The sequence below is a fragment of the Pangasianodon hypophthalmus genome, chromosome 3, assembly GCF_027358585.1.
Source record: "Pangasianodon hypophthalmus isolate fPanHyp1 chromosome 3, fPanHyp1.pri, whole genome shotgun sequence".
Taxonomy (NCBI): Eukaryota; Metazoa; Chordata; class Actinopteri; order Siluriformes; family Pangasiidae; genus Pangasianodon; species Pangasianodon hypophthalmus.
The window spans coordinates 24,025,859-24,042,024 of record NC_069712.1 but is presented as its reverse complement, the minus strand read 5'-3'; the positions used below and the strand labels follow the sequence as shown (position 1 = coordinate 24,042,024).

At 39.4% G+C, this 16,166-nt stretch overlaps 1 protein-coding gene across 1 annotated transcript; it reads left to right on the top strand.

Annotated features, from left to right (window-relative positions):
* The first annotated feature begins 2,138 nt into the window (after positions 1-2,138).
* On the top strand, positions 2,139-11,466 carry c1d (C1D nuclear receptor corepressor). Its single transcript, XM_026941612.3, has 5 exons — positions 2,139-2,282; positions 2,523-2,666; positions 2,804-2,870; positions 2,955-3,010; positions 9,218-11,466. The coding sequence occupies exons 2-5, from the start codon at positions 2,532-2,534 to the stop codon at positions 9,389-9,391; spliced, it is 432 nt and encodes a 143-aa protein (XP_026797413.1). The 5' UTR covers positions 2,139-2,282; positions 2,523-2,531; the 3' UTR covers positions 9,392-11,466.
* The last annotated feature ends 4,700 nt before the right edge of the window (positions 11,467-16,166 follow it).

Sequence of the window (16,166 nt, the reverse complement as noted above, 5' to 3'; positions counted from 1 at the left end):
TCCATTTGTAAACAATCCTTCTGATGTAGACACACATCTGAGTGCTCCAGAAGACCAAACTGCCAAAATTTCTGCTTTTATAGAGATAGTCACACTTATTTATGATTAACTAATCTTGTGTATTTCATTAGTAACACCTGGCTGCTAATTACTCTTTTAATAAATCTGTTTTTTTTTTTGTCACCTGAGGTTATTTGTTTGTTTATAGAAGTTGGTGAGGACCACACAATTGTTATTTAGGTCCTGATAAATAAACACATAGGATTGAAGGAGAATGAACTTTCTTTTTCCTATGACCGTATATCTCTAAATGATAAATCTACATTTAACATTTAATTAATTTCACACAAATCTGTTGTTACACAATATCAACTACTGTATTAATTTTTGTGAAATTAATTAAATTAACAGCAGTATTAATTAACAGGTCAGCACGGTGGTACAGTGGGTGGCATTGCTGCCTCACAGCTCCAGTGTTTCTGGTTCAGTCCTGAGCTGTGTGGAGTTTCACATGTTCTCCTTGTGTCCAAGTGGGTTTCCTCCTACCTCACAAAAACATGTCAGTGAGTGGATTGTCTTTACATAAATGCCATAGGTGTTTGTGTGTTTGTCTGCTGCCTTGTAATGGACTGGTGTCCCATTCAGGGTGTATTCCCTTCACATGCCCAGTATTCCCAGGATAGGCTCTGGATCCACTGCAACCCTGACCTGGATGAAGCGCTTATTGCCTGCCTACTTTATATGGGAAAATTGGGAGAACTGGAAATGTGCACAGTGAAATGACAAATTATTCATACTTTGAACATGAATGTTGTATAAACAAAAAATTATCTTAATTAATTAATGGGTGGCCTCCAATGCTGAGCTCCATCCAGAGGCCGACAAGGCAGCCTCCCCTGCAGATCTCCCTCCAGAGGCCAACAGGGGGGCCTCCCCTGCTGAGCTCCAGCCAGAGGCCGAAGTGGTGACCTCCCCTTCATAGCTCCCTCCAGAGGCTGACAGGGTGGCCTCCACAACCAAGCTACAGCCAGAGGCCAAAGGCACAGCCTCTGTGAATTATCCTAACATCTAGGCGACAGCCAATGTTCAGACTAGGAGCCTAATTTTAAACATTCTTAATAGTTGGCCAGCTTTTAATTTAAATTTTTTAAAATACCTCTCAGGCGATTTAAAAATGGCAGTAGTTTGAACACCATGCTATATGATTATGGCATAGTGTCTTATAATTAAGCCCAATTACACTAAAATGTCTCCTCACCATATAAACCGAGCTGTTGTTAATGAATAGGGCTATGGATGGGTTTAAGAGATATAGGGAGAAAGAGGAGCTCTGTATTACAGCACTAATATTTTTAATATTATGAGCCTACATGTGATTTGTCTATATATTCATATGTAAGTGTTAGTATACTTATATTACAAGCAACTGCAATATTTAGGGATTATAGGAGTGGAGAATCAGTAAATAAAATGTTAACGTCTGGCCCTCGTACATCGTCTGCTGACAACGATGAGAAAGCCACCGGAGACGTAATGAAGAAGATGAGCAAACGCCTAAAGACGTCTTCCAGATAAAAACGGAGACGTTGCGCAGACATCGTAAAGATGTATGTGGGCTTATGGGGAAGATTCTGAAGGAAGAGGAAGCTGGCGAGAAACACACGTTCATGCGTGCGCGCCGCACACACCGAATACTGCTCTCTTCTGTTTAATAAAGGTATTTTAGTTAATATGATCCTGCTGTGTTTTTTTTTTTTTTTTTTTTAATAAAATTAATTTAAATAATCTCATCACTACTGCCATAAAGGCGAATGACTTAGCACTGTATTATACAAGGGATAGAACATTCTAAAACATTAAAAACCAACCAAAAGGAACAATCAAAATATCAGTCGGCGCCCAATCGCTCGCCAGGTTTTGTCCGACGGGCTGGGCTGACATTGGGCCGATGTTTAAAATGACATCCGTTCTCTGATTTTGTGACAACACAGGCAGAGTCAGAACGTGACTTTGCGCCAGCGTCGGGCCTGCACTACTTGGCTGTCTGGGTGATTTAAGCTCAGTAATGAAAAAATAAAAATAGAAATTATCTATAAATTTGTATGAGTTTGTAATTTGATTCAATTTCATCACAATCACTCATTTATTTATTTGTGTTTGCTTACTTGTTCCTAATTCTCCAACCCTTTATTTTGAAATGTATCATGACGTAAGCGGAAATAGATGCGTGGTGCCTTTTTGTTTAGGGTCCCTATCTTTTTTCAGCTGCGATCCCTTGCGAGGTGAAATAAATTCCTAATTTGTTGTTGCTTGTGAATAAAGCGAATAATCAGAAGGAGAATTCTGTGTGCTTTTTAACCTGATAGTGCCTTTCTTTAAATTGTTTATATATAATTCATGCTATATTTTTAAATCACAGCACACGTGTAAATGGGCCTTTTCATTTTAATTAATACTGACTAAACAGTTTAATACACTACTGTGGTAAATAAGATTTTAAATTATTTTTCTTTTTGCTTTAGGTTATAGTCATGGCTGACGAAGGCTTTCTGGAGGATTACCCTACCGAAATTGCGGAATACCTGACTGGTTTCTTGTCTTCTGTGGGCTCGGTCCAATATGTGATCCAAACTCTCATGTCCGTGTCGAAGGGCGACCGCCTAAAGGTTTATTGTATATAAATATTGCAACAGCAAATAAATTTTATGAAATGCATGCATGGGGCAGGAGTGGTCATATGATGCCCATCTATAAAGTTTAGGGTTCTGGACATTATCTAATTGTTTTAATTGTTTTGTTCTAGCTTGGCCCCCTTGAGCAAGCCAAACTGGACTTAATGTCAGCATACGCCGTCAATTCCCTATTCTGGAGTGGGTATTTCAGCAGTCTTTACCGCACAGTTACTACCCATACTTTATGGCAAGGTCTAAACTAATTTATTTCTTTTTTATTAGTGTACTTGGTAACACAAGGAGTGAATCCGAAAGATCATGGAATCAAACAGGAACTGGTAAGAATCAGTATTTTATTCAGTCTGTACTTTTTCAACTTTTTTTTTTCTTTCTAACAGATAGTGAACATAACATGGCAGCCCATGAACATGAAAATGTAGCTTTTCATGCCTGTTAGGTATCACTATAATTTGTAAGCAAGTTTTAGCACAACAAGGGCTTTTGATTCAGATCATACTTCATAGTGTTAGAGACGTTGGACCTTCTCTCGCGAATGCAAATATCTTTGCAAGAGAACGCAACAATTTCTGGCTGGAACACAAAAGCATTGAAATATAAATTTTGCTCCCATCTCATATTTTTTTCCCCATCACCATGTCCTTTTAGAGGCTCAGTAGAGAATATACTGTCAGGTTTAAATGTTTTATTTTTATTTGCAGCATTTAGCAGATCTGACCCCAGCCACTAGAGTTGCACACGACAATGCACTCCGAGTGCCGGTCCCAAGCTCAGACAAAATTGGTTAGGGTTGCGTCAGGAAGGGCGTCCTGCGTAAAAACTGTGCCAAATCAAATATGTGGACCAATTATCCACTGTGGTGACCCCTAATGGGAGGAATATATAAATACATAATATTAAAACTACCTGCCTAATATTGTGTAGGGCCTCCTTGTGCCGCCAAAACAGATCTGACCTGTCGAGGCATGGACTCCAGTGAGGTGGGGCCTCAATGGATCGGACTTGTTTCCAGCACATCCCACAGATGCTAAGATCAGAGATCTGGGGAATTTAGAGGCCAAGTTAACATGACTGTTTGTCATGTTCCTCAAACCATTCTTGAACAATTTTTGAAGTGTGGCAGGGCGCATTATCCTGATGAAAGAGGCCACTGCCATTAGGGAAAACGGGTGCCATGAACAGGTGTGCTTGGTCTGTTTAGGTAGGTGGTACATGTCAAAGTAACATCTCCACAAATGCCAGGGCCCAGGTTTCCCAGCAGAACATTGCCTAGAGCATCACACTTCCTCCACCAGCTTGCCTTCTTCCCATAGTGCATCCTGGTGCCATCTCTTCACCAGGTTAGCGACGCACACACTCCCGCCGTCCACATGATGTAAAAGATTCGTCAGACCAAGCCACCTTCTTCCATTGTTCCATGGTCCAGTTCTGATGCTCATGTGCCCATTGTAGGCGCTTTTGGCAGTGGCCAGGGGTCAGCATGGGCACTCTGACCACGCAGCCCAATACTCAGCAAGATGCGATGCACTGTGTGTTCTGACACCTTTCTGTCATAGCCAGCATTAATGTTTTCAGCAATTTGTGTTACAGTAGCACTTCTGTAGGATCAGACCAGATGGGCTAGCCTTCACTCCCCCATGCATCATTGAGTCTTGGGTGCCCATGTCTCTGGTTCACTGGTTGTCCTTCCTTGGACCACTTTTGGTAGGTACTAACCACTGCCGTTTTGGAGATGCTCTGACCCAGTCATCTAGCCATCACAATTTGCCCCTTGTCAAAGTAGCTCAGATCCTTAGGTTTGCCCATTTTTCCTGCTTCCAACACTTCGAGAACGGACTGTGTACTTGCTGCCTAATATATCCCACCCCTTGACAGGTGCCACTGTAACGAGATAATCAGTGTTATTCACTTCACTTGTCAGTGGCTATAATGTTATGGCTGATCGGTGTGTATATATGTGTGTATACGTATGGCTAGATGACTGGGTCAGAGAATCTACTAAAAGTGGTCCAAGGAAGGACAACCTGAGACAGGGTCATGGGCACATTGATGCACGTGGGGAGCGAAGACTAGCCCGTCTGGTCCGATCCCACAGAAGAGCTACGTATGGGGCTGCGTAGCTGCAGACCTGTCATTGTGTCCATGCTGACCCCTGTCTATAGCAGAAAGCGCCTACAATGGGTATGTGAGATCAGAACTGGGCCATGGATCAATGGAAGAAGGTGGCTTGGTCTGCTGAATCACATCTTCTTTTACATCATGTGGATGGCTGGGTGCATCTGCATCACTTACCTGGAGAAGAGATGGCACCAGGATGCACTATGGGAAGAAGGCAACTCGATGGACGTAGTGTGATTCTCTGAGCAATGTTCTGCTGGGAAACCTTGGGTCATAGCATTCGTGAGGATGTTACCTGGCATTCATGTGGATGGCACGGCCATGCTGATTTAACGTCTAGGAAGGATCTGGTAGTTAAAAAGACTACCCCAGGTTGACATGTTGAACAAGTTGAGGAGGTGTTTCTTTGGCTGTTACTGGTTGGAGGTTGGGAATTACAAATTGCAACAGTATTAGTCCTTGACTTAGTGAACTAGCATGAGGATGTGTTTTTGATAGAGACTGCAAATAACTTGTTAATATAAGTCATGCTGGATAAGGGAATCTGTAATCTGTAGTAATCTGTGCAAAGTATATGATTTGATATTGATCAGTTGAGGTTTACATTGGTTAGTCTTCTTATACACACTTAGGATTTTTTCTGAAAATACAGACTCTTCATGGATACCAGATTTCTTGTGTAAATTCTCCTGTGAATGATTTATGAATAAATCTATTTGTATCCAGCTTGCCCATTGATAGAATGTCCAGAATCTGAACCTTAAGAGTGCAGAACTGATGCATTTGATTTTTTAATTGGAGTATTGTATATGCTGTACTTCAGAGATGCATTTGAATCATATGAACCATGTAAAACCAGTCCGTGCAATACAAGATGAATAGCAGCCATATGAGATTTTCTTGTACTCTTCAGCATTTATAAGTATTGAGTAGTGTTGATAAAGAATACTGCATTTTGCTATAGGAACTAGACAACAACTCTGCATGTGCTACAATTGACAGCTAAACTTCCAAATAAGTGGCTGGTGAAGGTAGCATATTTGCACTGTATAGTCAGGTCCATAAATATTTGGACATTTGCAGTCTGAATTTTGGATCCAGTAGACATCACCAGATACTGGTTTTCTTCCCTGGTTTTTCTCTGCCAGGCCTTTACGACAACTGTCTTCATTTCCTGCTTATTATATTTATGGATTTGACTGTAAATGTACTGCAAGACAAGGCCTGCTTTGCTGGGCTTTTATGATTCAGGATCTGATTATCAGACTATTATTGTTGACAAATTTTGGGTTGCCAATCCATTATGTACGGAGTAAATCACAATGGGGCATGCTTTTGTAGAAAATTATTCAACAGTGGGGTGGTATGATGCCATTGGTTATTTTTTAATAAAAGCACATCCCAGAAATGTTTTGAGTTGTTTTTTATAGAAATGATAATGTTTTATAAAGAGTGCATTAATATAAACTTGTTACTTGAATTATAGCCAGCGCTGTTTTCAGACCTGTGATGTAGAAAATTAATCGACACTTTTGGGATGTTCTGTCTTGTGATTGTGACCAGTCAACAGTGCTGCGGTATAATCAGAACTACAGTTGCTTTTCTGTTGTTTGTTCATCACCTATTGAAAACCCTGGCATAACTGTAAAAGCATTTGCCCTATAGTCTGAGGATCAAGACATTGTATGCCATATCGTAGCAATGCTGTTGTCATTCAAGAGTGTATAAGCCATGCTGACTGTTTGGGAAGTATCACCATATTCTCTCGCTGTCAAGCAGAGTGACACTACCCAGTCATGTCTGTGGCAAACATTTTGTGTGGAATTTAGACGGAATCATTGTTTTCTTTGGTGGAAACCTATGATTCAGCTTTTAGATTTCTACCATGTTCCTCTGGCCTAAAATGTATTTATTGTGTTAATTTTGGAGTAGGAGGTGCTCTGAATATTAACCATACCACCCTATTAAAGATAAAGCATGCTCTTCCAGGCAGAACGAATGGAGCCGAGTGCTCAGCAGCAGGGAAACTGTATTGTAGTTGCATTTTTTAAGCTGACAGATCATATGGGTAGTTACTGAATTGTTTGTCAATGCATTCACACCTATTTCTTTATCATACAAATGTTTTCATTTCACCTTGACAGTTTAAAAAGATAACTAGGTGACAAGGCTGAAGCTGGCCTCTTATTTGCGAGCATCTTTTCCTGATTGTTTTTGTTTACACTTTATGCCTAATTCCTATACCATTATCTCTTCATTATGAAAGTGTCTCAAAAATCTGACAATTCTGCATGAAAGCATACTTTCAAAATACTCAATGTGCAGTTTACTGGAGGTTTTTTTTGTCAAATAATGGCCCTGTGGCATTTGAGACCATTTTATATGAAAGTAAGTATAATGTATTATTAGGCAGTACAATTAGGCAGAAAGTGCAGTTTGCCTACATCTGATAATCTCAATGCCATGTTCACAGACCGATTATTAAATTTCATCAAAAGAGTATTTCTACAATACCTTGCATTTATTTTCGTATGAAATTGTCAACTTTTTAGGACGTTTTGAGAATGAAATAATGTTGTAAGAAATTGTATGTGATATTAGTGCGCTATTGGCGCCATCTACAGGCGCGAGACCAGTAAGAGCTGGTCGTTTTTAAGGTGGAACTGAAAATCCGGATTATAAGCCAACTTTAGCCTCGTACCTGGCTAACGCGACCTTTTTAAACTGCTACTCAACTGGTTGGAATGAAGACACTTGTATGATAAAGAAAAATGTTTGAATGCATTCACAAACAATTCAGTAAATAATATATATATCTGTCAGCTTTTTAATGCAACTACAATACAGTGTCCCTGCTGCTGAGCACTCGGGTCCGTTCGTTCCGCCATGTCAGAGGCTGCACCACCGTTAATGGAGTGGTCGTGACTAACTTTCAAAGCACCTCCCATGCCGCAGGGATGACGTATTTTTTAGGCCAACCCGGAAGTTAGCATCACCCTAGTTCCCTCGACAAAAAGCCAAGAGTATTTTTCTATTCAGAACTCTTTCGATCTTTATTAAAAAAAACATGTTCCCTAATAATGATCCAGTGGGCTGTTTTTGTGGATGAATCTTCCGCCACTGTTTTTTGGGAATGTGTACATGTTGCATCATTTTGGAGAAAATTCTGTTTGTTTATGCGTGTAGTAGATGAGTTTTCCTGTTCGGCGTGATGACGTTTAATGTCCCTGACAACCTCTGTAGTCCCATTTAGCCACTTGTTAACAACCGCCTTTTTTAAGACACGTAAAAGCTTAAAAAAATCACGAGTGAGATAATACTGATGTATTTTATTTCCTAGAATAAAACGTGAAAATATCCTGAGTCTGTGTTAACCACACACCTTATTTCAGGCATTTAACCAAAAACCCATTCAAAAAAACTCATTGATTTCGTGAAGATGGAACCGGAAGTGCTAACTAATTTCCGGGTTTTAAGACTCATTCCTGCGGCACTCTACAGAGATTTAAAGTGTACGCATTCTTCTGAGAACCCCCAGCACCCCTCCCAATAATATCCCTCTGTAAATGTGCCAAAAGTCTTCAGCTGTCCAGTTTTGGTTACCCACTGCAGCCGCAGCATTCTGTTCTTGGCTGGTTAGACGTGCTGTGCATTCTGAGATTCTTTTCTGCAGACCACAGTTGTACAGAATGTTACTGTAGCCTTTCTGTCAGCTTGAACCAGTCTGGCCATTCTCCTGACTTCATCAGCAAGGCATTTCTTGTTGCCTGTCCGCAGAACTGCCACTCCCTGGATGTTTTTTCTTTATTGGACCATTCTGAGTAAACTCTAGAGACTGTTGTACATGAAAATCCCAGGAGAATAGCAGTTATACAAATACTCAAACCAGCCCATCTGGTACCAACAATCATGCCACAGAAAAATCACTGAGATCACATTTTTCCCCATTCTGATGGTTGGTCTGAACATTACCTGAAGCTGCTGGCCTGTATCTGCATGATTTTATACATTGCACTGCTGCCACATGATTGGCTGATTAGATAATTGCATGAATGAGTAGGTGTACAAGTGTTCCTAATAAAGTGCTTGTTGAGTGTACATATAGTGATTACCAATAAATATCGAAATCATATGAGATGGAAAAAAATAAGACTACTGGCCATGATTTTTTCCCCCCTAATTTATTGTGACTTATTGCGATCACTGACAACCATGAATTTGACTGTGGATTTTGCCAAAATGCTGAAGCTGTAATGCTTTGCTATAATAATACATAACATGACATTAAATGCTAACTTTATGTATCTTCAAGAGCATGTAAAGTCCATTGAGACATGCTTATTATTTAGGACTTTATCAACAACTTTTGATTGATAAAATCAACTCACACCTAACTTTACACTCCACAGGAGAGAGTCCGAACTTATATGAACAGGGTAAAGGAGATCACAGATAAGAAAAAAGCAGCTCGTCTGGACAAAGACACAGCATCTCGGTTTGTCAGGAACGCACTGTGGGTTGGAGAGGACACCAAAGCCAAAGACAGCATGTTGCAGCACAGCAAGCCAAACAAAGGAAACTGAGTTGAGGAGCAGCTCAAACTTCTGGGACTGTACTGTACACATGCACACAATATGCCTTCATCATTGATTTGCTTTCTCTCATCATTGTGCTGTTTCTTCTTTTAGGCCTCTGCTTGCCTGGCAGCAGATTGAGGTTTGGTACTGTTTGAATGTAATTTTGTTGACTGACATGTATTTATGATAAGGTTTCATTGGGAAATAGATATTTACGCATAGCTTACATAAAGTTGTAATATTTACATGAGAGATATACAGTCGGGTCCATAAGTATTTGGACAGTGACAGTTTTCGTATTTTTGCCTCTGTACACCACCACAATGGATTTGAAATGAAGCAATCAAGATGTGATTGAAGTGTAGACTTTCAGCTTTAATTCAAGGTGTTTAACAAAAATATTGCAGTAACTGTTTAGGATATAGTCATTTACAGAGCCTCTCCATTTTCACAGGCATAAAAGTAATTGGATAGTTGACTGATAAGCAGTTTCATGGCCAGGTGTGGCCTGTTTCCTCATTATTTCATGACAAATTAAGGAGATAAAAGGTCCGAAGTTAATTCCAAATGTTGAATTTGCATTTGGTAACTCATGGGAACTCTCAATATGTGGTGAAAAGAAGTGTCAATGCAAGTGAAAGAGGCCATCATTAGGCTGAAAAAACAAAACACACCTATCGGAGAGAGAGCAGAAACTTTATGGGATGTCGGTCCATGGCAGGGCACCATGTACACACACATTTGCACACTCACTCACGCACCTACCAGCAAGTTTTTGGGAAGTGAGATGAAACTGGAGAACCTGGATTGAACCCATACCATGGGCACACAGAGATAATGTGATACTCCACACAGATAGTAACCTAAGCTCAGGATCAAACTGGGGACTGTGGAGCGGTGAAGTTGCTCCTTTGTGCTGCTCAAAGTAAAATCAGTCACTAACATTTATGTTTTTAAAATAACTAAAATATAAGTTATAAGTTAAAAGACTTAATAGTCTATTTTAGCCTCTAAAAAGTGTGTAAAAATACTAAAATCCACTATAATGAGCTGTAAATGGCTTTGCAGTGCCCTTGTTGTGGTTAAGCATTAGAGAGAGACAATGTGTGCAGTGGTACAGGACACCCAAAAATAACAGAATGTGGCAAAAAATACATTTTATTCAAACTTTGACCAAAAATACAGAAAATGCTGTTTTGAACAGTATATATGTTTTATTCAGTTTAGGACATCTGCTAGTTGTTCACCAAATGACTCATTTTAAATGTGCAAATCTTTGCTAATTTGGATATTAAAGTCTGTTGTCCCTTTTGATTTAGAAAAATTCGGCCAGAAACATGTCTGCATGAGCCATTTTGGATTGTGAGAAATAGAAATAATGTTTTATGTTACACTGGAGTAAAAGTGTTGTAAATTTGCCACCAAATTGTTTGAAGGGAGTTTTATATTTTTCTAAGGGCTGCCTTAAATAAACTCTCAGCTAGTGTGAACACAATGCATGAAAGGGTTAAAGGATCTTTTGTCAGAAATGTCACAAAGAAGTTTGTTGACTTGCATCACTAAGCTTGTTGCAGAAAACAAACATTCTCAGACATCCCATTGATGCCCTTGAAGCCTTTTTTTGTGATCATATGTACTTACATGTAAAAAAAAAAATGAGCACACTAACTTGGCCTTTCCCTAAATTTCTGGTTAAACAAACTCACTTGTACCCAAAGCCATACATGCACAAAGTTAATTCATTTTATTCATGTGTATTTTCCTTTTCGCGGTTTGCTTGGTGCAACTCTTCGGAAGTAGTTGTAATCTGTTGTGATGGCATTTTGGGTAATCAGGGGTAGGCCAACAGAGGGCAGTGCTCTGTCTGTATTTTCACATTTTTTTTTCGAAATAATATTTTTTTTTTTTGTTCTTAAGTGACATTTAATGCAGTGGTAAATTCTTTGAAAGGCAGTAGAGATGTGGAAGGTGCCTGGAAAACTGGAAGGTCTGTGGAACTAATTAAAACATACTGGAGGAGAAGTTCATAATGGCTATTGTTGGCAATGCCTTAGGGTTTAATTAAAGAGACTCCTGTCTTATGATTTGGGATATTGCATTTGTTTTAAAGCCCTTTAGCAAGACTGAACAAATGAAATCCAAAATGTGGACAATAAGGTCAGTTAACATGTTTTATGATGAGGAAATTGTCAGCCTTCATAGAGGAAGAAGAATTGACTGAACATGAGGGGGGACAATTTTGCAGCTGTATTGGAACAAAGCAATTATATTGGTTTTTTCAATTTTCAGATGTTTTCTTGACCTATCGTGCTGATTCTAGTATATTTACTCATTAGTATAATGCATGAATTATGTTTTGTAGCATCTTCCTCATAAGCACTCACTCTTATTGGTGGCAGCAGGACATGGTTAATCCCCTTAAGGAGACGCATGAGATGCAGCATCATTTAAGGACTCAAGATTGAAGTCTTTCAGGGCAATTCTGAACCTCCCCCTCTTTCTCTCTCTCCAAAGCTTCACTGACTTTGGCATTGGATCTAAATAAATGTGACCCCAGGGGGACCGTGGGAGTGTCCTACCATGAGTGATGGAGCAGCATTCAGCTTTCAGGCTGTTTACACTAGTGCTGATGATATTCTTCTCCCTCATTTGTGCCACCTTCCATTCACCTTGCTTCATGCTGATGGCTCGATTCATCAATATAAGAGACTTTTATTTACCCTCGCCAGACTGTACAGGAAAAAAAATGCGCTTGTAAGTGAGACGCTGCCGTGAGCCTGGCCCCTCACCACTGACATCTGGGAGGGTTTTCCTGCATTCTGTCTATATACTTTGCTTCAGCTTGTCCATTTCTTTTTTTTCTCTGGAGGTCTTAGAAGAAAATTACACCATACAAAAAGCATGCAAGTAAGTGTCACACTTGCTTTTGAAATATTTATGAAAGTATCACAGTAATGTCCTAGTTGTCTCAACTAGCTTTACTTGTTTATAGTTTTTTTATAGTCACTTGCAAAATCATTAATGTCATCACTGTTTTACAGGCTGCCTGTAACCCAAACATAAAACAACACTCAGGATATGCATTGAAACATCAGTTCAAGACTTGTTTGGAAGTTATGGTAGCTGCTAAATTTTTCTCAATCCTCCTTTGCAGGGCCCATTTCCATCAGGAGTCCTCACACAGTGAAATGGATTTGGCTCTGTTCATAATTTTTAAGACACTGGTTTATTTAGCAGTCTTAAGCAGATGGGAGTGCAGCTATCAGGACATATTTTCCCCCAGGAATGGTCCTGTCTCTAAATTGAAGCCCATGAAGGCCAATTTCTCCCAAAGGACAAATTACAGTTTTAAGATGTGTCTGTGCACACACACAGGTGGGGGAGTATATGTTGGTTTTGAGAATTGGGCAAGTGGGATCAAATCTGCTCTGTGAGTTCCTTAGTAGCACGAGACAGCTGACATGAGGCAAGCAGCTGACCAGCTTTCTTAGTATCACCATTATCCCCAAACAATTGCTCGTCATCATGTACATTACTGAAGGACAGGTTGATTTGTTTAGAACTGAAATATATATAGTGTTGCCTCTTTAGACACCTCCAGGACATTTAGGATTGTTGGTGCAGATTTGTTTCATATTAGCGATAAGAGATCTGTTTAGGTGCACATCCCTGCTGCAGCTTTTTCAGTATAGAAGAATATAGCTGTAGACATTACAAAAGTTTTCTTAAAATGTATTCCTGAATTATAGATTTCATACAATTATATGAACACATGCTTAAACTACATTTATGCTTAGTTTCCATTAAAACAACTAGCAAATTTTTGTGGATTTGTGCACATTCAGCACTGGTGAGGTTGGGCACAGGCCTTCAAGTGAGAAGCCCTGTTTTTTTTCTGTCCCATTAAAATAAAGGCTGCATAGAATGTCAGTAGGGCCTCTCATCCCACCTGATTCTTGTACTTTTTTTTTTGCTATGTGAGGAGTTGTATGGAGTCCACTGCCAGCCGCCCACTGGAATGGTAGTTAAGAAGGCAGCAAAGCCCTGGCTCCTTACTTTTATGATGTCAGTGAAGTAGCAGAAAAAAACTAGTGGGACAGAGTCTTAGGCACCTTATTTTTTTTAGTACAAACTTTGTTAGAGATTTTTATTTTATTATTGATTCAGTACAAAAACATTTTAGAATTCCAAACAATAGTTTTCCAGCACAAAATTAAACTTTACAGAAAAATGTTTGTATGTCACTAAAGAAAGCAGCATATTACATGAGACCACTTTTCAGACAAAAAAAAAAAAGAATGCTGCTGGGTTTTGCTGCAAAAATAAGAAGCAAGTGTGACGGTCAAAGTCTCCAGAAGAACTGTGGCTGGTTCTGCAAGATGCTCAGTAAATCTTACAGCTCATTTCCTTCTAAAACTGCACAGAGGGTGCTTTCCCTAATAATAATAATGTAATCTCTAATTATATAATGAATAAGACTGTATTGGTGCCATACAGTGAGAGTAATATGGCTTATTGGATATACTAATCTACAAGAGAGACATATTCATTAACAGAAATAAAGGAGGCAAAAACATAACTGCTTCAAGGCCAACATCTGAATACAATCATCAAATGCAGGAACTGAGGAGCCGAAATATTCTGAACCATTAGGTGGGGGTCAAAGAGCTCATCAGGTCTTTTCTCCTCTTATATGAGCAGCATGCTGCTCAGCATCTGTAAACTGCAAAAACAACTTAGTACAGAGTCTGGAGACAGCCATGCTCAGCATTACATAAATATTTGTATATTGTGGTGATCATAATTTGTGTGATTTGATGTATAATGCATGACCTATGTGCAGTGGAAATCTTTACCAATCATGTATTTGTTTGAGAAATTGGTATAAGTGGCAATATGTATTTTTTGTGTATGCAAATCTGGAATAGGAAATTACAAACCAGTCCTTTAAAGTCAGTGATATATACAGTGAAACATATTGCCTGACTGGGCTAGATCAGAGAGAAATTTAGAATGCGTGTAAAGGGAGCAGAGGGAGGAGTGATGTCCTGAGCGGAGTTTTGGAGCAGTTCGTTGTGAGACAGCTGCTGTCTAGACTGTCAGTCTGACATCATTGCTGGGCCTGAGGGCTAGATTTGAAGAGGAATACTTGACAAGAGGCCCCACTGATGATTTCAGCCTTTAAGCAAATCTACTGCTCTTTAAGCTTTTTCTGTCCGTGTTATGCTTCGGGGGCGAATGCAGCCCCAAGCCAAGCAGCTCATGTGACACTTGTGAGCTCACTACACCCAAGTGAATATCTCTGTGAGTCAGTTTAACAGTGAGTTTAAAGAGTCACAGCCACACTCAACACAGCATCATTACAGAGCTAGGCAGTAGTCTCTAAATTTGTGCCTGTCAGGAATGGTAGTGGAGGCAGATGCAAGTGTAGGCTTTTTATTAAATTAAAAGGGAAACACAAACAAATAACCAAAACAAGCCTGTAAGCATGAACATGGACAATAGACAAGAAACAAACTATAACATGGGTAGCACACAAGAAAAGTTAGACAATGATTGCTGTACAAGAAGTGACGTAAATACTAGTGCTTATTGGACAACAATGTGATCTAGGTGCTCGTGGTCATGTGACATGTGATGTGCTGTGGATGATGGTTGGCTAATTGGTGCTTCCATGCTTCTGTGCCATGTTTATAATTCATTACAATTATTCCCTGACAATTCCACATCTTTCTTTGGAGTACGCTCACTGCATCTGGTTCCTCTATATCTTTTTTATGTTATATGAGTTAAGTGATTGACTACATGGAAACATAGAAATTATCATGTGAAAAACATGACTGACCTGATCAGTGTAGGTTAGTAGAATAAAATAATTAATTAATTTCCAGTAACTACTTTATCAGGTGTCTAAGCGGCTCTGGAGCCTAGCCTGGGAACAATTAAGGAAATTTAGGGATGCCAATCCACCTACCATCATGATTTTGGGAGGCAGGAGGAAACCAGAGAAAACCCACATGGACATGGGGACACCATGTGAAACTCCACACACGTAGTAATCCAAACTCCAGATTGAACGGGAAACTATGATGCTGTGAGGCATCAAAGCTACCCTCAGTGCCACAGTGCATCCCCTGAATAAATAATGACATGTAAATAATGATAATAATAGTTTCATTATAAAAAAAAAGGACTGATCAGACCAACTGCAATGCATTACTGCATGTGGCTTAATTGTTAAGTCTTTCAGCATTTTTCTGCCTACTTTCTATCAAGGGCATATATAGGGTTGAACCACTAGGTGGGGGTCAAAGACAGCTTTTCAGATTTTTCCTCCTCTGATATGAGCAGCATATACTTGTAGAGTTGAACAGACAGACAGATATTTAGATAGGGTACCAATACTTGTGCAGTTGGATAGATAGATAGGGTACCAATGCTTATAGAGTTTGAGAGATAGATAGGGTGCCAATACTTGTAGAGTTGATTAGATAGATAGACAAACAGATAGGATGCCAGTTCTTTTAGGGTTCGATAGATAGATAGATAGATAGAGTATCAATACATGTGGAGTCGATCAGTTAGATAGATAGATAGATAGATAGATAGATAGATAGATAGATAGGGTGCCAATACTTGTAGTGTTTATTTGATAGATAGATAGATAGATAGATAGATAGATAGATAAAGTTAGTGATAGGTAAAGTAATACAAGTAGAAAGTCATATGGAGTGAGAGTGTGACATGTAGATAGACTGAGAGAGAGTATTATTAGTAGAAA